Source organism: Osmia bicornis, chromosome 6, assembly GCF_907164935.1.
Source record: "Osmia bicornis bicornis chromosome 6, iOsmBic2.1, whole genome shotgun sequence".
Lineage (NCBI taxonomy): Eukaryota > Metazoa > Arthropoda > Insecta > Hymenoptera > Megachilidae > Osmia > Osmia bicornis.
This window is the reverse complement of record NC_060221.1, coordinates 4,529,263-4,551,757: the sequence shown is the minus strand read 5'-3', so window position 1 is coordinate 4,551,757 and position 22,495 is coordinate 4,529,263. Positions and strand designations below refer to the sequence as shown.

General features: G+C 36.0%; 5 protein-coding genes across 6 annotated transcripts; 3 read left to right on the top strand and 2 right to left on the bottom strand.

The window, feature by feature from the left end:
* The first annotated feature begins 259 nt into the window (after positions 1 to 259).
* LOC114874469 (RNA pseudouridylate synthase domain-containing protein 1-like) lies at positions 260 to 1,516 on the top strand. The gene is made up of 4 exons (XM_029183760.1): positions 260 to 614; positions 689 to 932; positions 1,008 to 1,284; positions 1,349 to 1,516. The coding sequence occupies exons 1-4, from the start codon at positions 408 to 410 to the stop codon at positions 1,497 to 1,499; spliced, it is 879 nt and encodes a 292-aa protein (XP_029039593.1). The 5' UTR covers positions 260 to 407; the 3' UTR covers positions 1,500 to 1,516.
* On the bottom strand, positions 1,510 to 2,755 carry LOC114874470 (DNA repair protein XRCC3-like). The gene is made up of 5 exons (XM_029183761.2): positions 2,617 to 2,755; positions 2,298 to 2,495; positions 2,093 to 2,223; positions 1,813 to 2,022; positions 1,510 to 1,743 (listed from the first exon to the last, which is right to left on the bottom strand). The coding sequence occupies exons 1-5, from the start codon at positions 2,630 to 2,632 to the stop codon at positions 1,534 to 1,536; spliced, it is 765 nt and encodes a 254-aa protein (XP_029039594.1). The 5' UTR covers positions 2,633 to 2,755; the 3' UTR covers positions 1,510 to 1,533.
* Positions 2,756 to 2,891: 136 nt separating this feature from the next.
* Positions 2,892 to 5,240, bottom strand: LOC114874462 (serine/threonine-protein kinase RIO1). The gene is made up of 5 exons (XM_029183751.2): positions 5,031 to 5,240; positions 3,936 to 4,960; positions 3,626 to 3,837; positions 3,200 to 3,478; positions 2,892 to 3,115 (listed from the first exon to the last, which is right to left on the bottom strand). The coding sequence occupies exons 1-5, from the start codon at positions 5,084 to 5,086 to the stop codon at positions 3,014 to 3,016; spliced, it is 1,674 nt and encodes a 557-aa protein (XP_029039584.1). The 5' UTR covers positions 5,087 to 5,240; the 3' UTR covers positions 2,892 to 3,013.
* Positions 5,241 to 7,197: 1,957 nt separating this feature from the next.
* LOC114874473 (UDP-glucose:glycoprotein glucosyltransferase) lies at positions 7,198 to 15,118 on the top strand. The gene is made up of 24 exons (XM_029183764.2): positions 7,198 to 7,293; positions 7,711 to 7,921; positions 7,990 to 8,225; positions 8,293 to 8,475; positions 8,551 to 8,723; positions 8,799 to 8,994; positions 9,087 to 9,300; positions 9,379 to 9,599; positions 9,683 to 9,904; positions 9,997 to 10,355; positions 10,427 to 10,670; positions 10,741 to 10,941; positions 11,014 to 11,272; positions 11,368 to 11,476; positions 11,552 to 11,737; positions 11,806 to 12,012; positions 12,380 to 12,772; positions 13,099 to 13,276; positions 13,349 to 13,531; positions 13,605 to 13,880; positions 14,100 to 14,216; positions 14,287 to 14,428; positions 14,525 to 14,622; positions 14,702 to 15,118. Exons 1-23 carry the CDS (start codon positions 7,270 to 7,272, stop codon positions 14,569 to 14,571), a joined length of 4,581 nt encoding a protein of 1,526 aa, XP_029039597.1. The 5' UTR covers positions 7,198 to 7,269; the 3' UTR covers positions 14,572 to 14,622; positions 14,702 to 15,118.
* Positions 15,119 to 15,319: 201 nt separating this feature from the next.
* LOC114874475 (zinc transporter 2-like) lies at positions 15,320 to 22,428 on the top strand. Of its 2 annotated transcripts, none has more exons than XM_029183765.2 (8): positions 15,320 to 15,501; positions 20,051 to 20,241; positions 20,324 to 20,440; positions 20,576 to 20,724; positions 20,794 to 20,945; positions 21,017 to 21,230; positions 21,313 to 21,553; positions 21,637 to 22,428. In XM_029183765.2, exons 1-8 carry the CDS (start codon positions 15,470 to 15,472, stop codon positions 21,780 to 21,782), a joined length of 1,242 nt encoding a protein of 413 aa, XP_029039598.2. In that variant the 5' UTR covers positions 15,320 to 15,469; the 3' UTR covers positions 21,783 to 22,428. The 2 variants fall into 2 exon arrangements, with proteins under 2 accessions (XP_029039598.2, XP_029039599.2); XM_029183766.2 differs by lacking the exon at positions 15,320 to 15,501 and adding an exon at positions 16,281 to 17,852.
* The last annotated feature ends 67 nt before the right edge of the window (positions 22,429 to 22,495 follow it).

Below are 22,495 nucleotides of genomic sequence, written 5' to 3'. Positions count from 1 at the left end.
AGGTATACCAACTTCAAGGTTGCCCTCGAAAAATGATGTAACTTTTCACAAGATATAATTGCCATATAACGACTGTTTTATTTGTTTAAAAAATTAAAATTGTTATTTTAAATCAGACAAAAATGATCAATACTATTAGCTATCAAAAATTAATGTTGCATCACTAAATGCAATAAGTCTGAAGTTATAAGTGAAATTCAAAATAATTAAAACATATTGCCAACATAATTCCACCACATTATGGGTATTGTAGCCGGTGTTTATGATGTGTCCAATGTTCTTTCCAGGGTATTCAATTTGTTTTATTTAACAAATTATGTATATTTATTAAGAATATATTTTTTCAACAAGATATAAAATGTTATAATTTTTTCATGCAAAGTAAGATTTATGGTTCATAGGATAAGATGAATATAAATAAATTGTTGTATAGTTGTAACATGTTTATTCTTAAATTAATACAAATATTTATAAACTTGATAAAATTCTGTACAAATAATTTTATTAAAACTAAACATAATAATAATATAAACATACTGTATCACAGTGAAAATTTTATAGTAGTTTCTAAACCCTATGATATGTGTATTAATAGCAATAATCCTGAGAAAAAGGTATGAACATTATTTATGATAAACTTTATAAATATGAAAATACTTGTTATCTTGATAGATATTTAAATTTTTAGGATACACTTCAATTTGAATTAAAAAAGGTTTTACCAAACTTAGCAAATCCAAGTTTATTTCATGAATTTTATTTTGTGCATAGATTAGATTATGCCACTAGCGGTGTTATATGTATTGCACTAAATAAAAAAGCAGCACGAGCTGCTTCTAATGCTTTTGAAACAAGAACTGCTAAGAAATTTTATTTGGCATTACTTCATGGTCACATTAAGGAGTCCTATGTTATTATAGATAAAGCAATTGGTTTGTAATTAAATAAAAACATTTTATCACTTAATAGTAACATAATATCTACTAGCAATAATGTTACTTTATTAGGAATAGATATAAGAGAAAAGAAGGGAAACCATAAAATGTGTGTTAGTGGTAATATGTTTTGTGAAAAACCACGAAAATCTTATACAGTTCTTGTAGTATTAGAAACAGGTTTTAGAAATGGTAAACCAGCTACTAAAGTCCTATTGTGTCCTGCAACTGGTAGAAGACATCAATTAAGAGTACACTGTTCACACATTGGTCATACTGTGATAGGAGATTATACGTATAGTGAAAGAAAAGATGTAGAACCTTATAGAACATTTTTACATTCCTTCAGGTATGTTTTGTACATACAGTCTATGCATCAGACATTTTATATTCATGTTTACTTGTTCTTTAAGGTTGATATTAAACAATCACATTGAAAATTTAGATGTAAGAAGTATAGATCCATTTCAAGCTTCAGATCCAAGAAATCAATGGTCACCAACAAATATTGCACGTGTCTTAGATGAAAATATATTTTCTGATATTGATAATCTTATGCAATAAAGTAAACATATTGAGCGTTTGCATTTTACTTTATTTAAGATACTGCTTTAACTCCAGATCCTTGTATTTCAAATGAAATAGTTATTTCTGGTAAATTTGATGATAATTTAACACATGCATATCTAAGAGAATTTATTCTATAGAAGTATATGGAATTAGTTATCATGCTTAACCAAGTTGTTCCTAAAGCTGGTCTCTCATTAACATTATTATCCAACAAATTATTGTGAATAACTGCTGTTACCTGTGTATGAACGTATAAATTATTTATAAAATCAAATTATTAAGTATCATGAAAAGAATTTATTCTTACTTGATTAATACAAACTATACAAATATTGTATTTACACAATTTGTGTAATTGTTGTCCAATTGTTCTTAAGCTCTTTGATCTATTATTAGATTCATCTTTCCAATCTTCTACTCTATATGGTGCAGCAATTGAGTCTATAACTATTAATCCTATTTTTTTTACAGACATTAATATTGGAATCCTATGTAGTAAACATGTCTCTAATTCATCCTATAAAAATAAGAAATAAACTGATATAATAAATAATTTTTTAAATAATTTAAGAACAAATTATAATTACAATAGTTGAGATATGTTCCACAAATATTAAATCACCATTTATTCCATACTTCTTAGTAACATCTAACTTTTGTATCAATTCCTGTAATCTTCTTGATGGAAATATAGATTCAGTACATATGTACACAGCACCTATTAAGTGTTAAATATATTTAGTAAAAAATATTTGATGTTAGTTGTAATATAATGTTTAACTTTTAACATACCAGCAGCAAAACCACCCTCTGTTTCAGGAAGTTGTACCGTTAAACATAATTGCAAGGCCAATTGAGTTTTTCCTGTACTGGCAGCTCCATAAATTTGTGTAATCCCGCGTGTAGTAATACCACCTTCGAGTAATTTATCCAATTTTGAACAACCAGTTGTCAGAAATTTATCTCGTTCTTTCATTTTATTTGCAGTTTCTAATTTTATGAAGAAAATTTAAAATTTTTACATGTATGTATTATCGATACAATATATATTATAAAATGAAAGTTTTAGTTTATTAGATAGGATACTTATAAATTATATAGGATATAGTACCAAAGTAATCTTCCATTAATTTTTTTTATCCAAAAGTTATTCAAAACATCCAACAGTGACTACAGATAAATCTGTAGTCACTGCATCCAATTTACAAAATATTTGGCGTAACGTTAGTACTTTAATTTTATCATCAGGTCAAGAGATGGCGGCTTTTGTTATTGGTTTCTTAGTTTAATAATAGATGGCTATAGAGGTTTCAGAATTTGATGCTATGCTTACACAAGGAATATGTTTCAGGAATAAATTAATCTTCGTTATATTAAAAAATCAACTTATTTCAAAGTATTTTTATTTTTTTCCTATTATAATTTAAGAATCAGTAAATGTATGAAGAATTTGTATACCTGTATTTAAAATTTCTTTTAAGATATTCTTTTTAGTAATATTGTACCTATTATTTCTTCTTTAAAATCTTTTCTTTTCTTTTTTTTACATGTTTCTTTATTTTACTCTTTCTTTTCTCAGCTTGCTGTTCTTTTACTGCCTTCTTTCGAGCCTGAAATTAAATGCAGATAATTAATAATATTTATATCAAAGGATATCTTATTCAGATGTGTTAAAATTAAAACGTGTACACTACTTTTTTACTTTCCGGACTTTCGTTCCGTGGTCGTGCTGAATGAATGAACTTTGATTCGTTTTCATTTTCTTCTTCACTGTTTTCATCTTCATCAGAATCTTCCACTTCTTCAGACGAATCATTTGAGTCTGTATCATCGGTATTTTGATGAGGTTTGGTAAGAATTTCCGGAGTACAAACTGGCTTAGATAAATCTGCTCTTAAGCCAACGAGTGTTTTATATATTAAATCTTCTTTTCCAGATTTAGCAAGTTTGATGTCACGTTCAATATCAATGACCTAAACATGCTTATATTAAAATGTATACCTGTGGAAATTAATATAAATACGCTAATTCATGTGTGTTATGTTTTAGGTAAATACACAGTATCAAGTAAAGTAGACTTCTCGCTCGATACTGTACATTTTAGTGTTTCTTAACATTACCTGGGTAAGATTTTGAGGAATATAAGCCTGTTTAAATACTTGTTCCTCAATTTGTTGTTTAGGGTCTATCTCTTGGTTATTTTGTTGTGCCATTTGTTCTGATATTGTATCTAAATATTTATCCATATTCTGTTCAGTTATTGTTGGATCTGTTATAAAATCAAACAATCCTTTGACAGTCATCACACCTACTTCATTCTTTTTAAAAAATTCTAAAAACAGAAATTGAACAATTTCACGATAAAATACTTTGATTTCCTTATAAAATACATCAGTGATGTTCTGATTGAAAATTTTAATTTTTGTTTACCAGTAATATTTGTACAATCTTTTCTAAGAAACTCAAGTGCCATAGGGTGATCGTGTTCAACTGCCTGAGATACATCAATTATTACAATAGATCCATCATGATATAACATATTATATTCACTTAAATCAGCATGAACAAGCTTGCATTTATTGTATAATTTCCACATTGTTTCAACACATTCTCTATAAAGTTTTCTTGGTTTAGAAGAAGTGAGAACAGCATCTTTTAACTTTGGTGATGGCCAGCCATCAGTACCTATGAAATCCATTAATAGTACATGACTACGTAATAGAATTGGTTTTGGAGCAATTACTCCTCCTTGTTGAAGTCTTATCAAATTTCGAAATTCTTTCTCGGCCCATGTCCGTACCATTTTACGTGGATTATGACGACAATATCCGTGACGGAAACGAAATTCTCCGGTTACATATTTGTCTCTATCCTTAAATTGTAAAATTGATGTTTTATATATTTTTATCGCAAACTCTACCGCCGTCTTTGAAGTTGCATGATAAACATTAGCTTCTTTTCCTGTTGAGATGCATCCATTAATCTCTGCAATTATTCCTTGATTCAAGAGTTTAAATAATATCATTCTTGTACGAGGATCCAAAACTTGTTCAACAGTAGCACGATCATGTTTGTCCTTCGTTCGAATTCTTTCTTTTTCTACACGTTTATCATTTTCAATAAGAAGATTCGCCGCATGTCCTGGCAAGGATGGACCTTCATATTTTTCAACATTGATTTTATTAGCGTAACGGCGGAATAATTTATCCGATGGTTGATAGTTAGTCATTTTATTAGAAACATTTTGCGCATTAACGCCTTGAATGTTTTTGGTAATATTTTTTGGTCCAGATCTGTTTTGACCTTCATCCCAAAAGACATCATGTTCTAAATCATCATAATTTTCATCATCATCATCAACATCTTCATCTTCTTCACTATTTGAAATATGTAATTTATTTACATCTTCGGAAAGCTCACGGTGAAATAATGGTTGTCCTTTACATGTTTCTAATCTATCATAAAAATTAAAATCATTGTCACAATTGCATAAGTTCTCCAAAAAATATATAATAATACAAATACCGTATTATAGTTTCATCGGCATCGCTAAATTGGTTTTGATCACTTTGTTCAGACATTACTTGCTTTTGTATGACTACTTCTTTGATATAAATAAATATTTGTTCAGAAGAAAATACGTTTTTTAAGCTTATATACAGGGGTTATGTTCACCGTTGCCAGAAATAGGGCGAAAATCGCGACGAAAAACCCTGACGTAGTAGGCTTATAGATAGATAATTATTACATATTTTATAGGCAGGCACTAGTGGCTTACCTATTGCCAATTATTGTAATTGTTTGACAAACATAGGAATAATTTATTTATTTATATATAAAACAATTGTTACAAACATAATATACATGAAAATCAAACTTATTTCCTAATTATTTATTATTTTATTTCTCTTTATGGGTCTCGCGGGGACCACCCTTCCCAGTTATTGTTTAGCCTATTCCTATTCTTTATGGTCCAAGGCTTCCCTTTGTAGTTATTTATTTTTTTCGTTCTTTTCATGGACCTTGCAGGGACTACTCCCAAATCACTGTATCCTCGTATCTCCCATATCCCCCACATTGTATTCTTGCATCCCTTGTATCGCTGTAAGCTATTTTTGAGCAAGAAAACGGTACAAATTTAGTTCCCACTTTTACCGCTAGATGGCGCTGATTCGAGGTCGAAATTTTAGTTCACATTTTTGCCGCTAGAGGGCCAAAAATTGAGCAAAATTTAGTTCCTTTTTCCAAAACCAGATGGCGCTGATTCGAGGTCGAAATTTTAGTTCACATTTTTGCCGCTAGAGGGCCAAAAATTGAGCAGGATTTAGTTCCTTTTTCCAAAACCAGATGGCGCTGATTCGAGGTCGAAATTTTAGTTCACATTTTTGCCGCTAGAGGGCCAAAAATTGAGCAAGATTTAGTTCCTTTTTCCAAAACCAGATGGCGCTGATTCGACATCGAAATTTTAGTTCACATTTTTGCCGCTAGAGGGCCAAAAATGGAGCAAGATTTAGTTCCTTTTTCCAAAACCAGATGGCGCTGATTCGACATCGAAATTTTAGTTCGCATTTTTGCCGCTAGGGGGCGCTGTTTTTTTCGAAATTTTCACGAAATTCGGGCGGCGAAAAAAGGAATTAACTTACCTTTACTTACCTTTACTCGAAGCAGTCTTTGTAATATATTCATTATAAAGTATGCAGTGATGTAAGGAATGTAGGGATGAAAGGGATGAAGAGATGTAAGGAATGAAGAGGACGAAAGGAATATAGGGCTGAAAAGAATGTAAGGTTGGAAAGAATGTAGGGATGAAAAGAATGCAGGGATGTAAGGGATGCAGAGATGTGACGGAACGAATGATGTGACGGAACCGCGTTGGGGTCCGGGGCTGGGGCCCCGGCCACCACTGCATGCGGCTAGAGTGTCGGCATCGGGCGTGGCCCCCGATGCCAGCGAAGTTTGGGTACATAGGGTAGGGTCGAAGGTTATACCCTCCCCAATGATAGGGGCGAGGGGTCCCGGTGTGTTGGTCAGAGGTCCCGGGACCCTCCCTATAGCCCCAGTGTAGGCCACCGTGGTGGTTTTAGTGGGTAAAAATCCCACACTACCTCCGGCCCCTCCCCAGGGGGGCTGGAGGTGTCTTTCTGAAGATTTCCACCACGTAAAAAAAAAAAAAAAAAAAAAAAAAAGATCTGTGAAATGCAGAGATGTTAGGAACGCTGGGATGTAAATGATGCCAGATATAAGGGGTGCAGAGATGTAAAGGAATCAGGGATGTAAAGGATGCACACAGGAGTAATAAAATCAACACGTTCAACCTCTTAATGAGATTATGCAATAAGCTAAGAAGATAAATACAGCAAATTAAATGAACGTAAGTAAAAAATAAAATATAGATACATGTAAGTATGTTTAGCAGGTAGATCTGCACCCCTCGGCGGTCGCTATAAGACTGATGCTGTTTCACTTCGCTCTAGGTCGAACGGTTGATGACGGTGTCGCAGCTAGCTACCTTTACTTGAATCAGTAGCTGTACTTACATATTTTTTTTCTTTTAACGTGGGGAAATCTTGCATAAGACTCCATTCCCCATTCTGGTAAAACAGGCACGATTGTCATACCGACTGTGTTCCGTACATGCCGACCTAACTGCGCCTGAGGGTGTCTGGGACCCCAAAATTATGTCCTCTCAAGAACAATGGCATGTCCAGTCTTCTTTTATGTGTAGCCACTGGCTACCGTCATAATCCACGTTTCCTTTAATAACATGAGTTTTATAGCAAATTTAAAAGTACGTAAATTGTATAAAATAAATATGTTTCACGTACAATACAATTGGAAAAATTTGTAATGCTCTTGTTACCATTATATTATATCCGTTTCCATTGATTCCACTGTCTCTTGCTTTATTCAATAATTTAGTGGTTATTGTGATACGCGGTTTGTATAATTTCGAATTGTTATAATGCAGTATTTAAAGAATGATATTCTTCGGGCGAATTTTAATCTATAATAAATGCAGTTGAAATTGTGTTCGTTTGATTCGATCACAAATGTATCAGAGTATAATTGTTATTCTCCCGAAAATTGGAAGATATTCAAATACAATAGTATTTTGTCATGAAACATATTTTTGAAGTTTTCAGTAATGTTTTACACATTTTATAATTTTATTTATTGTTATTAGCAATCTTCATGTTGTTTACAGATGCAGTTGGTTATACTCTTTTATTTCTTATTCTTTTGTACAATACATCTTAAAGCAGACAAAAGGATAAATAAATATGTGACTACAGTAATAGATGCAAAGTGGCAAGAAACACCCTTGATTCTTGAAGCAGCAGAGTATCTAAACGATGAAAATCCAAGTTATTTTTGGAAGTTTGTAGATACTTTTGCAGATCAAGATTTAAGAAATGGTAATTTTTATGCTGATTCAACTATGTTATCCTCTAAAGCAACATAATTTTACATTGTTCTTCCATAGCTACAGAGAAGGAGAATTATAACACCATTATTGAATTTGCTGAAAAGTATTTATCTCCTTCAGAAATAGCATTACTTAAATTAGGATTATCTTTACGAATTTATTCAGCACGGGTTGAAATGTTCACCCAAATGGCAGAAAATAAAAATGTTTCTGTTTTTGACTGCTACAATGTGGTGAACATTGGTGGAATATTTACCTGTTCCTTAGAAGAATTAGAAGAATTAGTCAATCAGGTAGATAATTGTAAAAATCAATATTTATGCAAAATGTGTTACATATGTTAATTCATTTATTACATAGGAAACTTGGGAGAATCCTGATACATACAGTGTAGATCATTGTTATCATACATCTCAGCAATCTGAAAAAGTTATTATATTATATGGTCAAGTGGGAACACCACAATTTTCACACTTTCACAACACATTAAAAAATCTTGCAGAAACTAGTGGAATTACTTATATTTTACGACATTATTTAAAGGTATTTCAATAGTATTTAATGGTAATGAGAATAAAATGTGTGCAACATACATTCATTCTTATAATATATATATAGAACAGAGCAGAAAAGAATGTACGTCTATCAGGATATGGTGTAGAGTTGCAAATGAAATCTACAGAGTACAAAGCAACAGATGATTCAGATATTAAAGATAGCGGCGGCAAAGACTCAGAGACAGCAAATGATAATATAGAAGAAATAGATGGAATTAATTTTATGACTTTAAAGTAAGATAGTTGCATTCACAATAATGCATAAAATTTTAATGGACACGTTACTACAGTATAGTCTAATTGTTTCAGAAATTTATATCCTGATAAGCAAGTAGAGTTAGATAAATTACAAACTCATTTACTTGAAAGTAGCCACGAAATTGGTGCATTGAAGGTATGGCAGTTTCAAGAATTAAGTCATCAGGCAGCTGAGAGAATAATGAATTCTCCCACAAACGAGGCTATTAACGTTTTAACAGATATTTCTCAGAACTTCCCGATGCAAGTAAATATTCATTTCACGATATTAACAAATCTATCTTAAATTTCTCATATTTCTGTTTGTTCTAATAAATGATGATCATTAATTGTTCAAAGGCAAAGTCTCTAATTAGAACAAAAGTAAACAGTGAAATGAAGAAAGAAATGAAACTCAATCAAGCAATATTTTCCACAAGTTTAAACATACAACCCACGGACACTGCACTCTTTATTAACGGGCTGTTTTTCGATTTGGAAGCCGTAGACGTACTTAGTTTATTGGAGTCGTTAAGAAGCGAATTAAGAGTAATGGAATCCCTTCGTAAAATCGGTAAAATAAACGCGCCTATACTGAGAATAACGCGTTAAACATTAACGAACATCATAGCATCGAACGTTTTACTTATAGGATTTACTAATAAAAAAATGAGTAAGCTATTAGCTTTGGATTTATCCACTAACATGGATAAACAAGATTTCGCAATGGACATAAGAGATTCGGCTATTATTTGGGTGAACGATATCGAACAAGATTCAGCTTATTCAAGATGGTCACCGTCATTAACAGAATTATTGAGACCAACTTTCCCTGGAATGCTTAGAAATATTAGGAGAAATTTGTACAATCTGGTACGTAAACGTCTATTGATCGCCAATGCAACATTGTATAATTTAAAAGTGCAAATTTCTTAAAAAATTGTATACTTCTACAGGTACTTATGGTGGATCCTTTAAGCCGAGAATCCACGCCGCTGATAACTTTAGCACAATCCTTATACTTACATTCCGCACCGTTACGAGTAGGTTTCGTTTTCGTAACGAATTATGATACTTCAATAACAGGTCTAACGGATGCTAGTGTTGCAGCTAATAACGCGTACCATTATTTTGCGGAAACCAAAGGGTCGGAACATGCATTACAGTTTTTAATAGACGTAAGATTTTACGGTAGTCTATTATTTGTTGCAGATTTGTCAATTACTACGTGTAATATTTATCATTGATAGTATACAATATTGCATTTTAGCTAGGAAATTATATCAGACCGGATGGAGTTACCGTAGAGGATGTAAAGAAAGCTATAAAAGCGCAGGATTCATCAGCTAATATAAACTATATTCTCGGGGAAGAATCTGAATACGACGTGGGACGGCATTTAGCTAACGATTTTGTAAAACGCTCCGGTTTTAAGAAGTTCCCTCAGGTTCTATTAAACGGTATACCCCTGTCTTCTGATGTATTGAATGCTGATTCTTTTGAGGAAGCTGTTCTATCTACTATTATGTCACAAACACCTTCGCTACAGAAAGCGGTATATCGAGGCGAAATATCGGAAGCGGATGATGTAGTTGATTATATTATGAACCAACCGAACGTTATGCCACGGTACGAATTTTTAAGTTAATATATATAATCATTGCATTGAAATAATCTACACGCTTTTATTTCCTTCGTAGCTTAAACGAAAGGATATTAAAGCCAGAGAAACATACATGGTTGAATTTAATTGGTACTTTACCGAACGATGATGATTATACCAAATGGAGCCCTCAAGATCTATCAACGTGGTTCATGAACAGAATGCGTTACGTGTTCGTACCGCGTCGTACGAATGTACATCATTTATATACCTTCTGGATTGCGGCAGATTTAAATGATTCAGAGGGCAGACAATTATTACGCGAGGCTCTTGAGTACATAGTAAGTAATTCATGTAGTAACCTGATGGTAAATATTTTATAGAAACTCAAATGAAAATGTTACAATTTAGGAGTCAAATGCAGACGTCAGGATAGGCGTAATAATTAATCCTAGCAGTGATACAGATAATGTTGATAGCTCGATGGATATCAATAAAATAGCTTCAGCTGCGATAAACGTTCTTCCCGTGGAAAAGGCGATGCATTTTGTTCGTAATATAATCAAAGAGGATATTGTTACCGATATTGTTAATGGCAAATTTGATATGCAGGTAATATTTTTAGAAAATTGTCGATTTCAAAAGAGTAACAGTTGTTTTATTGATACGTCGTTTATAAATCAGGAAGAGGCTGTGAAAGAACAGTTGGAGAAACAAAGCGGGGAATTATCTGTACATCGGTATTATGTTAAAACGGTATTGAAATTATCAAAGGGAGCCAGGGCAATCGTGTGCAACGGACGATTAATTGGCCCTTTAGATAAAAACGAGGAATTTACAAGCGAGGACTTTTCATTGTTGGAAAGATTCAGCCATAGCACTTACGGCGATAAATTATTCAAAAAGTTAATAAAAGGACAATTATTAGAAGACGATGAATATGGTATGAAAAATAATTTATGCAAATTTATTCATTTTAAGGTTGCTGCAGTAAGTATATTCAAAAGTGTAACGTTATTATAATTATTCCCGATGCAGAGAAAAGTGAGATCACAGACGACATGATAATGAAAATTACCTCGTTATTAGTGTCGCATCCCCAAACCCGAAGTAGATTCGATGTTCCTTTCCACGGTGATGAATACAGGTAAGCGGTGCAAATAAATGCACTAAGTATAAATATCTGAACAACTCGTGTTACAAATCTTTACATTTTTTTTAGTGCCATAAAAATCCCAGCAACAAATCCCGACGAAGTGGCATTCAGCTTAATTGCCATTGTAGATCCTGTATCGCGCGGTGCCCAAAAATTGGGCCCAATTTTGAAAACGTTACAACAGTCCTTGAATTGCGACATCAAAGTATTTTTAAATTGTTTAGACAAGAACAGCGACATGCCATTGAAAAGGTATATTTCATAAATAGAAATGTTCGATTAATTATTCGTCTATTTAAAACGCCTACGTGATGTTTCAGCTTCTTTCGGTTCGTATTTGAACCTCAATTACAATTCTCCTCCGATGGTCACATTAATGGAGCCATAGCTAAGTTTACTAAGCTGCCTACATCCTCTCTTTTAACACAATATATTCACGCACCAGAAAATTGGTTGGTTGAAGTAGTTCGAAGCGTTTACGATTTAGATAACATTAAACTAGACAATGTAGCGATGGGAGTACACAGGTAAGAATCATCGAACAAGAAGAAAGAACATGCAAACTGTGTTCTTTGGAGCGAAGCGAGCGAAGTTCCAGATTTTTTTGTGACTTTTTCACTCAAAAACTAGATTATCAATTTTGACCATTCTTTGCAAGCCGATCACAGTGGTCACTGTGAGTATTTATATAGAATAAAATCAGAGATCGGTGGTGTCTTTGAGGAATGGTCACAGAAACCGATACCCATGTTAAGTCTATGAAAGAAATCGGAATTGAATTCGTGTTCCGCCACATTATCAACAATTAAATACTACTTTTATCAATCGCTTCGCACCAGTATGTCAGCCACGAACCGGATGGCGGCCTAGTATATGCGTTATTCAATTTTACAGTGAATTCGAATTAGAGCATCTACTACTCGAGGGTCATTGTTTCGAAGCAGTGATGGTGAATCCACCGCGGGGATTGCAAATCACATTGGGAACAGAGAAACGACCTATAATGGTAGACACTATAGTGATGGCAAACTTGGGATACTTTCAATTGAAAGCGAATCCAGGCGAATGGATTTTGCGCTTACGTCAGGGTAGATCGGCAGAAATATACGATTTTACTACCGTCGGTGGACAAGATGTTATACAAAAAGGCAATGAAGTGAAGGTCGTTATAAGTTCTCTAAGGAGTCACGTGTTGAAAATCAAAGTATCCAAGAAACCAGACAAAGTAGGAATGGATCTTCTGTCCGAAGATGATAAAAATTCTGGCTTATGGAACTCTATTTCTAGGTACGTGAAATTATCTCCTCGCATTTCTAATCGTACGCTCATATTATGTCGATTGGTAATCTCAAATTTATTGTTACCAAGTAAGTATATGTAATACTTTTTTAGTACTTCACTCAGCTATCCTCTAACTTTAACTTTCTATTTATTCTCTCTCTTTTTTTTAGCTTTTCCAAATTTTGGTAAGCTTCCCACAACTACTTAATCATCATAGCTTATCGTAGCTCATACACACCACAATGAAAGAAATGATTTTACTTTTTCATTTCTACGGTTTAATATTATTATTAGGAATACTATTGTTACTGTTATTATTCTCTTTTAATTAGGACATTTACAACGGCGGACGATAGCGAGGATCAAGACGAGAAGTTGAACATCTTTTCCCTAGCCTCTGGTCATTTATACGAAAGGTTTCTAAAAATTATGATGTTAAGCGTGATAAAGCATACAAAAAGTCCTGTGAAATTTTGGTTTCTAAAAAATTACCTTTCGCCAACGTTAAAAGTAAGAGACAATGCAAACTGTAATTGAATGACAAATGCACGATTAACAGGAGAACAAATCTTTTTCGATTAGGACTTTTTGCCGCAGATGGCAAAGGAGTATGGTTTCGAATACGAACTCGTACAATATAAATGGCCTCGTTGGCTTCATCAACAAACCGAGAAACAGAGAACCATATGGGGTTATAAAATATTATTCTTGGATGTACTGTTTCCGTTAAACGTTAAGAAAATAATATTCGTCGACGCGGATCAGGTATAAGGAAGAAAATTTATGAACGTACATCGAGCCTAGAATAATTCTATTTCATAGCAACTTTGTCGCTTAGGTCGTGAGAGCAGATTTGAAGGAATTAGCAACCATGGATCTCGGCGGTGCGCCGTACGCGTACACTCCATTTTGCGACAGCAGAAAGGAAATGGATGGATTCAGATTTTGGAAGCAAGGATACTGGCGAAATCATTTACAAGGACGCGCTTATCACATCAGTGCACTGTACGTGGTGGATTTGAAGCGTTTCCGGCGCATCGCTGCCGGGGATAGATTAAGAGGACAGTATCAAGCATTGAGCCAGGATCCTAACAGCTTAGCCAATTTAGATCAAGTGTGTACAATGAATGAATTCGTAATACCAGGGTTTCCTAAACGTTTTCTGCAATGGAACACTTCGCAAACTAGGAAATTTTAATGGAATACTTAGCTTATTTTTTAAGTTGGATAATTCCTACTAGTAAAAATTAAAAACACGGGTGTTCCATGGAACATAATTTGGGAAACTCTGATAATATCAATGGGAAATGTTACTTGTAACGCGTTGTTTTAGGATCTCCCTAATAACATGATTCATCAAGTGGCCGTTAAGACACTGCCGCAAGAATGGTTGTGGTGCGAAACTTGGTGCGATGACGCATCAAAAAAGTACGCTAAAACCATAGATTTGGTAGGTAGAGTTTACTAATTGTATAGTAATAAACGTACACCGAAATGTAACCAATCATTTTCTATCGTAGTGTAACAATCCTATGACTAAAGAAGCTAAATTACAAGCTGCTGTGCGCATTTTACCGGAATGGGTCGGATACGATGAAGAAATAAAAGCGTTGCAATTGAAGATAGAGAACGAAAACAGACAAACGGAAAAGGAAGCGAATGGTGTGTGAATCGATTGAACGATAATAGATGTATTTTGAATAGTTTTCTCGTTAAGTATGTAATTGTTATGTCACTATTTCTCCTTTCACTTTTTAGAAACATTCGAATCCACCGAGGATTCTTCGAAACACGAAGAATTATAAGAAAGAAGAAATAATGGTACAAAGTGCAAGAAGTCACAAACTGGAACTAAGGTAATGCAAGATTTTTCCAGAAAAATTCTTACAGATCGTTTCTTATTTTACAATTTTTATTTCACACCACTACACGCAGAGAAAGAACACAGTGTTGGCTAAACTTGAAGACTGTAACACAAAGTTTCACGCATCACCGCTCGAAGCAACCTTTTATGCAACAGCTCGACGAATAGAAAACATACGCCAGGAAAGAGTTAAATGTTATGTGAATAAGTGCGAAACGGAACTACACTCGTACAGTTTAATCATACGAAAACGTACGTTCTCGTCGCGGTGTGTCGCGATTAAACGTACAGATGGAATTATCTTCGCACTGTTAAACACAATGGTGATTTTGTATTTGTCTACTTTATGGTTACCGTAAGAAATAAACTTGTAATGTTTGTAAACTACCTTTTATCAGTACTCGTAAGTATTATCTTCGATGCTTTTCATGGAAAAAGGAAAAGATGCGTTTCTTCGTTCACCAATAAAAGAACATTCGAATTTTAAATTGTTTTTACCTATTTTAAGTAAGTATTCGATGTCTTTCGTTTCAGCTCGACTTCGATGATTCAGCAAACGGTATCAAACGATCTAATATCACGAAGGGACAGATTAAATCTACATTTAGAAACGTAAGATTGCGAATAGACTTTGATTCGCTACTAATGACATCTCTCGTCCGTATAAAAACTTAATACTCTTGTAGATCGTTGCGCGCGCGAGCCAAGCTCTTGCTCTTCCGCGTGTATAGTTGAATGTTATCTTGGTTCGGGTGTTTAGGTTAATCCTTTAATTTGATCGATAGAAAGATTGGTATCTTTTAACGGAACAAAGTGTACGTCAATACCTAATCGCAAGAATGGAAGAAGTTATCCGAGATGATCGCATGTCGTACGTAATTACAGTATGTTCTTCGTGTTTAGTAGGGTCAGGTGGCTGTACGTTTCCGTAACAATAGTTTATTTACTATGAAATAACGATAATACGTGAAACAGACTAGTTAACGGCTAGGTGTAATTCGACTTTGATTCGATTCGATACGCATCGCGTATTATCTAGTAATTTTAATACGAATTTAATTTCACATAAAACGCTTAATGACATTCCTCTTTCTCGTTCGTTATCGTATCAACGAAAACAGAATTTAATATCCATAAAAGCATTATATCATAATGCGTTCGTATTAATTTCGATTCGGGTAGGTCAACAAACAACCTTCTTAGGCGGTAAAATTTCTTTTTCGTTTGTTAAAGTGGTCTGGGTACAGGATTTAAAAAATAGTCGCTTCGTAACGAATAGCATTCCTTTTTTATTTAAAATTGAATCGTGCTGTTGCGACTCAGGGCCGGCCATCAGATTTCGGGAGTCCGAGGTGAGCTTCGAGAAAGGGCCCCTTCAAATATATGACATAAAAAAAGTAGCTGATATAAAATTTATAAAATTAACATTAAAGCTTGTATAGCTAATTTAAAACATTACTCTTCTTGCATTCTTAGACGTAAAATTATCTTATGGGGGCCCTGGATCTTGGGGGACCCTAGGCGGCCGCCTAGTCTGCCTAGGCACAGGGGCGGCCCTGTTACTACAATTCCAAAGTTTGAACTCGATTAATACTCGATTAAACATTTACTAAATTTTTTTATCTTATGATTCATCCTTATATGAAGATATACTTACTTAAGCATTTGCTTATTTATACGCATACAACCCATTGACAGAAATAGGTTCACGTAAAATTAAAGTATCGTTTACGCGTTCGTGCTATCTTCTTTTTCATTGTTTCGAATTCGATCAAAAGAATCCAAGTGCCAAGAGAGATAATAGCATACCTTAAATACCATACCATCATTATCCGGTCCATAATCGTACGCCTAAAGTTGCTTAATCTCGTACGTATGTACACATTGTGTGTACAATACATACATCTTACTCTCAAATCATTAAATCATCGACACGCGTTTACCTTGAATGAGATTTTGTTGATAAAAAAGTAGCAGGTATATAACACGTGCTGATACCAGTATACATAATGAGTAAATTGACAAATGCAGCGTTATGATTTATAGGAGAACGGAGGTCGAAATAATCGTAGGAAATCAATGCGTTTATTTAACGCCTCTGTATCACTTCCCTCCCTTATTTAACCGGACACGATCGAACGCAACAGGTAACGATTCCCGAACGCGGCTGAGCGAAAGCGGTACTTATAGTTAGTTAGGTGGTCAGCCGCGAAAGCGACGGATGCTAACGCGTACAGTCTAGTCAACGGCGATGTGTTTTTCGGCGCGCGTGTTATTTCTCTTCGAGGATTTATAATCGTGTATAATATCGTCGTCGGAAGAACGTTTTGTATACGTGGCTGATAGATGGACGGAAACCGAACGGTTTTGCAAATCGTCCGAGAAGCCAAATAACAAAGAACTCGAAAGGAAAGAAGATAAAAGGAGAGAGAGAGAAAGAGAGCGGGATGCAGTGTGCAGTTGATCAAGTAGAAACGATCGATTGGTAACTGGGATCAGTACCGGTCGATATCCGATCGATGAAATTCCATCGACATCAGGGGAAGCTTGCAGTGGATCGCGGTTCCACGCGCGATCAGGAAATAACGGAAACAGGAAAGCACGATACACCCGTGCCAGCGACGCTATCGTTTTTCAAGCGCGACGAAGACGGAGCGAGAAACGAAACAGATAGGAAGTTGGAAAGGCAGAAGCAGATAGAGAAAACGGTTACGGGGGAAACGATGGTTGCACGAGCCGAAGCGAAGTAGGAGGAAGAGGATCGGTGGAGATCTCGGAACGAGAGGAGGGGGAAATCGAGTGACCGAGGGAGGAAGAGAGGGAGAGAGCGAGAGAAACTCGCCGAGAGTTAAGCTATCTAGTAAAATAAACGGACCAAGCCGGACCGAAGGTTTTCTACTAAAAGACGGCATGAAGTGTCAAACGGATTTTGTTGTTCCTGTAACCAGTGACGCGTATACCATCCATCCACGACTATCCGATCGGCCTAGGACTTAACGCGACGAATTCGTTCGACTGACTCGACGATTCTACTGCTGCGCCCCCTTCTCCATCGTCATCGCGTCTGTCGTTCTCGTCTCCTTTCGCTTTTCTTTTCCATATTTTCAATCGATCCATCGTCCGGCGAATCGATCCGTCCTGCTTGTCGTACGTCACGATCAGCATCGAGATCCACCGTACAAGCAACGTTCCGAGGATCATGGACGACGAGAAAATCAAGCTGTGAGTTCGAATATCCTTCCGTATTCAATCGTATCGACTCGGATCGAATCGGATCGGATCGCTCGATCGTTTCCCCTCCACCTTCTCCCACCGATTAACCCATCGCACGCATTAGTACGGATAGTACATTATTCGAAAGTAAGAGAAAGAGAAGATGATAGAAACGCAACTATCCCCATGCTGGAATTGAATTTTCATTATTTCTTTCCTTCCTACTATTCGGTTATACCTTTCGTGAAAACTGCGTTGTCGCGATAATTTATCCGCTGCTTTGTAGTTGTTAAGTCGATAAATACCATTTGCGAGTTTTCCACCGCTTCCTCTCTTTACTTATCTTTTTCTCATTCTTTTTGTTTTCTCTTGCGCTTTACTTTCCCTAGGTAGTATAATTTCATTAATTTTCTTACTGTACACCAGTTTTCTTCGATAGAATAGAAATCGGAAAATTGTCATATCGACGAAATCATATCGATCGATCAACGAACAGTAGGGATCGAGTTACGACCTGCGGTTAGCCGTGGATTGCCTGCGTTTATAGGATCGATTACCAAACAAATCGCGATCGAATTTCTCGTCGAATCGTAATGCTCGAGTAACGTTCATTGTGTTTCTTTGATACCCGTTTTATGAATCAGAAAACCTCTTCGTTTGTTTTCTTCCATTTCTTCTGAATTTTATTTGAAATTCCAAATTCACAAACGATATTTGAACTCGATCTATCGATATACGGAGGCACGTGTCGAGACAAGACGCACGTCAGAGATAAACAATTCTAACTTGTTACTCTTCTTTCCAAATATTTTCTTTCCTCGTCTGTTCGATTTTCTTTCATGCCGTTTTCATTTTCTTATTCCAATCTAACATTACAACCATCGTACATGGAAATAAAAATTCGTAAATAGGTTATAATCGACGCGTCCACGATATCTCGAAAAATAATCGCTGATTCCGTAAATCGGATATACTTTGTTCACTTGGAACAATTTTGCACACGGCATCGTCGTTGCTCTAGGATAATTGTTTTCGGCAAAAAAATGTACCTCCGCGGATAACGATCTGACGAATATCTGTTTGCACACGGCATCCTCGATACCGTGTCGTCAGATAACGATAAGAATGAATAAGATGCGTCACCGTTCTCCCCCGTCCCAGTCAACGTATCCAAATTTTCTCCTCTCGCCTCCTCTATTGATAACAAAACCATCCGAGTACGTGATCCGTTCGTTGCACTTTCGGTCATAGCCCAAAAAAGTCGAAAACTCATCGCGCCATTATTGACGGAGAATCCAAAAACAGAACGTAATTTTTCTCGCGATAACTTCGATAAGGATTCATTACGTTATTTCGATAACGATCATAAACAATATTTCCGATATCTAAAGCAGAGGTTCGAAAAAAAATAATGCGCTTTTTAATACGATGTTCAGAGGAATTTTTTTCCCCGCTCGAGCACGATGCGCTCGACGGCGATGAGTACCGCGCGATAACGTTCAGGGTCGTGGGACATCCAGAACGAAATAAACGAGAAGCATTTTCGACACGTACCACGGCCTAGAATTAATTTCGAGCGAATGGTAGCCGAAGCGAAAGTTTCTCCTCTTCCGGTTGTCGCCTGACCTGGCACGTTTATAAAAAAATCCCCGCACGCCAATAATACACCCATCCACAGAAAAACCTGGGGATAATCGTTCCGTACGAACGAACAGAAGGAACGAGCGAATTACGCTGACTAGAGATTGGAAAATTTGTTTTATAGTTCTGGAAGTAAAAGGTCACCGTTTATGTCTTCGAAACGAGCTAATTTCAAGTCTGAGAATCCTATTTTATCTATAATAAATTTTCAACGCGCGCGACGCGATAGTCCAATTAAGGTTAACTTCCTCTGCGCATGCGCGAAGGGTACGTGATGTTGAAACATGGTTCCTGCGTTGGTAAAATGAATCCTTGGGTTACCTGGAATCGTCCTTATTCCTCGTGGAAAGACAAAATGTTTACGGCACTGATTAAAACGCAAAAATGGAAGAGTCGATTAGGCGTTTCAAATAAATTCAGTTTCCGGTCAAAGACTGGGTAAAAGAGGGAACGAAAAATATGGGCGGCGATGCGTCGACGATATCGATATTTATCGAAAATCAAAATTACTACATTGGCAATTCCTAATAGCATATTGAAATCAATTGATTTTCTTTGCTCGATAGATTCAAGGACAAGGCTATATATGGGTACGGGACGAGCATACCACCGAATAACAACGAGGTCGAGGAGAACGACGTGACCTCTAGAAAAGTAATCTTCTGCGTCCACGGGAAACTATCGGGTTGTTGCACGGTCGTGAAGGGCGCGTCGATCGACGAGAATGGAATCGGCGATCTCCAAAAAAGTTCTTCCAGTAAATATGTATATTCGCATCCTTTCATTTTCATCCTATTCTAATCTGACCGTACGTTTATATATTTGTCTTATGCTTTTAGCCGTACCGGAAGATCATTGCCATAGAGAAAGAAACGAGGAGATCGATAAAAAGGCAAGAAAGAAATTACTGCTTGCTAGCGCGCTATGCGTAATTTTTATGATAGCAGAAATCGTAGGTAATACACTATCATACATAGACGTACGAGCGAAACGCATACGTTAAAATACGTATCGAAAAAGAACCGTACATAGTACGAAAGGAGTTTAAGTTAAACGGATTCTCAGGGAAAACAATGGGTTCATTTTTTCAGGTGGTATATGGTCAAACAGTTTGGCGATCGCGACGGACGCAGCGCATCTGTTAACCGATTTCGCGTCGTTCATGATCTCCCTGTTCTCGATATGGGTTGCGAGCAGACCAGCGACACGGAAGATGCCTTTTGGCTGGTACAGAGCGGAAGTAGGTATTTGATAATACTATCTGAATGTAGAATACCATCTGGAATTCATTAAAACCGAATTTTTATAGGTAATAGGTGCTTTGACTTCGGTTCTACTCATATGGATAGTGACTGGAATCCTTTTTTATCTGGCAGTCGAGAGGATAATCCACAAAGACTTCGAATTGAATGTCACTGTCATGTTGATCACCTCTGCCATTGGCGTTGCGATCAATCTAGTGTTAGTAATGTTATTTGAACTTAAATCCATATAAGTAGATGCTATATAAAATGAATGATTCAATCTTGTAGAATGGGTTTGTCGTTGCACCAACATGGTCACACGCATGGGCATGGACACGAACACGATTCGCACAAAGCGAACAACGTGGAAAATGGAAAAATTGGCGAAGATTTTCATCACGATAAGAAAAATATTAATGTACGCGCTGCCTTTATCCACGTTGTAGGGGATTTCATTCAGAGCGTAGGAGTGCTGATTGCAGCGTTAGTTATTTACTTCAAGGTACACTACGAGCTAGTCTTTTCATCAGTGTACCGCTTCTAAAACGTTTGTTTATTAATTCGTTACGATTACCTACTTACAGCCAAATTGGAACATAGTCGATCCAATTTGCACCTTTTTATTTTCGATACTGGTGATGCTAACCACAGTGGCAATAATCAAAGATGTGATGAACGTTTTAATGGAAGGAATTCCAAAGGGATTCGAGTATTCCCAGGTGGAGAGTACGTTTATGCAAATCGAGGGTGTGGTCAAGGTGCACAATCTTCGTATCTGGGCGCTCTCGTTGGATAAAACAGCGCTTTCTGCTCATCTCGCGATAAGTAAGAACAGATTTCTACTTCGAGTTGAAATTTTCATGAATTCTTTATAGACTGATGCTTTATTACTATTTCTTTTATTCAAGAACCAGGGACAAGTCCTCAAGATATACTACGCACTGCAACGAGAAATATTCATGACAAGTACAAATTTTTTGAAATGACCCTCCAGATAGAGGAATTCGACGAACGAATGGAAAACTGCAAACAGTGTAAGGCGTTGTCACAATAATTACAAATATTTCTATACCTAGCCACATAAGGAGATAACCGATCGTGCCTTTCAACAAGGATAACCATTGAAAGTTGTCTCTACCGATGATTTGGTGAATTTTCGATCGATCGGAAACGTGGTGGCAAAAGAGAAACTTAACTTAAACCTCGCAAAGGTTGCAAATTACAACTTGAAAGAATAATGTTTACACGAACGCGTCCAATCGATTTCATCGGTGAAAGTTACTTATCAGAAAAATATCCATTATTACAGTTTTATTTATTTTGTAAGTGAATTTTAGCGAAACGATCGGGTAACAATTGTACAGTATCGAGTATGGTATCCTCAGGACTTCCCCAGAAAAAATAATAATCCTCTAGGCATCCATCCTTCCCCTTACGCGGCTGCGGGGAGACTGCCGATGTAAGGGAGAGGGCCTCCTTTATATAAGTCTGCGGCGGACCACTCACTTGTGCGTGCGCACTTACGCGGGAGAATTTGAATTAATACTTATGGAAGCCAACTTTGCTCGATTCTTTACAATCGTAAATTCGTTTATCGAATACCCGCTTTACGTGAAACTTTGATAAATATTGTTAAACAAAATATCGTACAGTTGTACGGAGCTGAAATTAAAACAAATAAAAATCCTATATTTAAATAATCTGCGTACATTTATTTACACCCTGACATCCTAATTTCAAATCAAACAAGCGACGGCGCGTTGAACT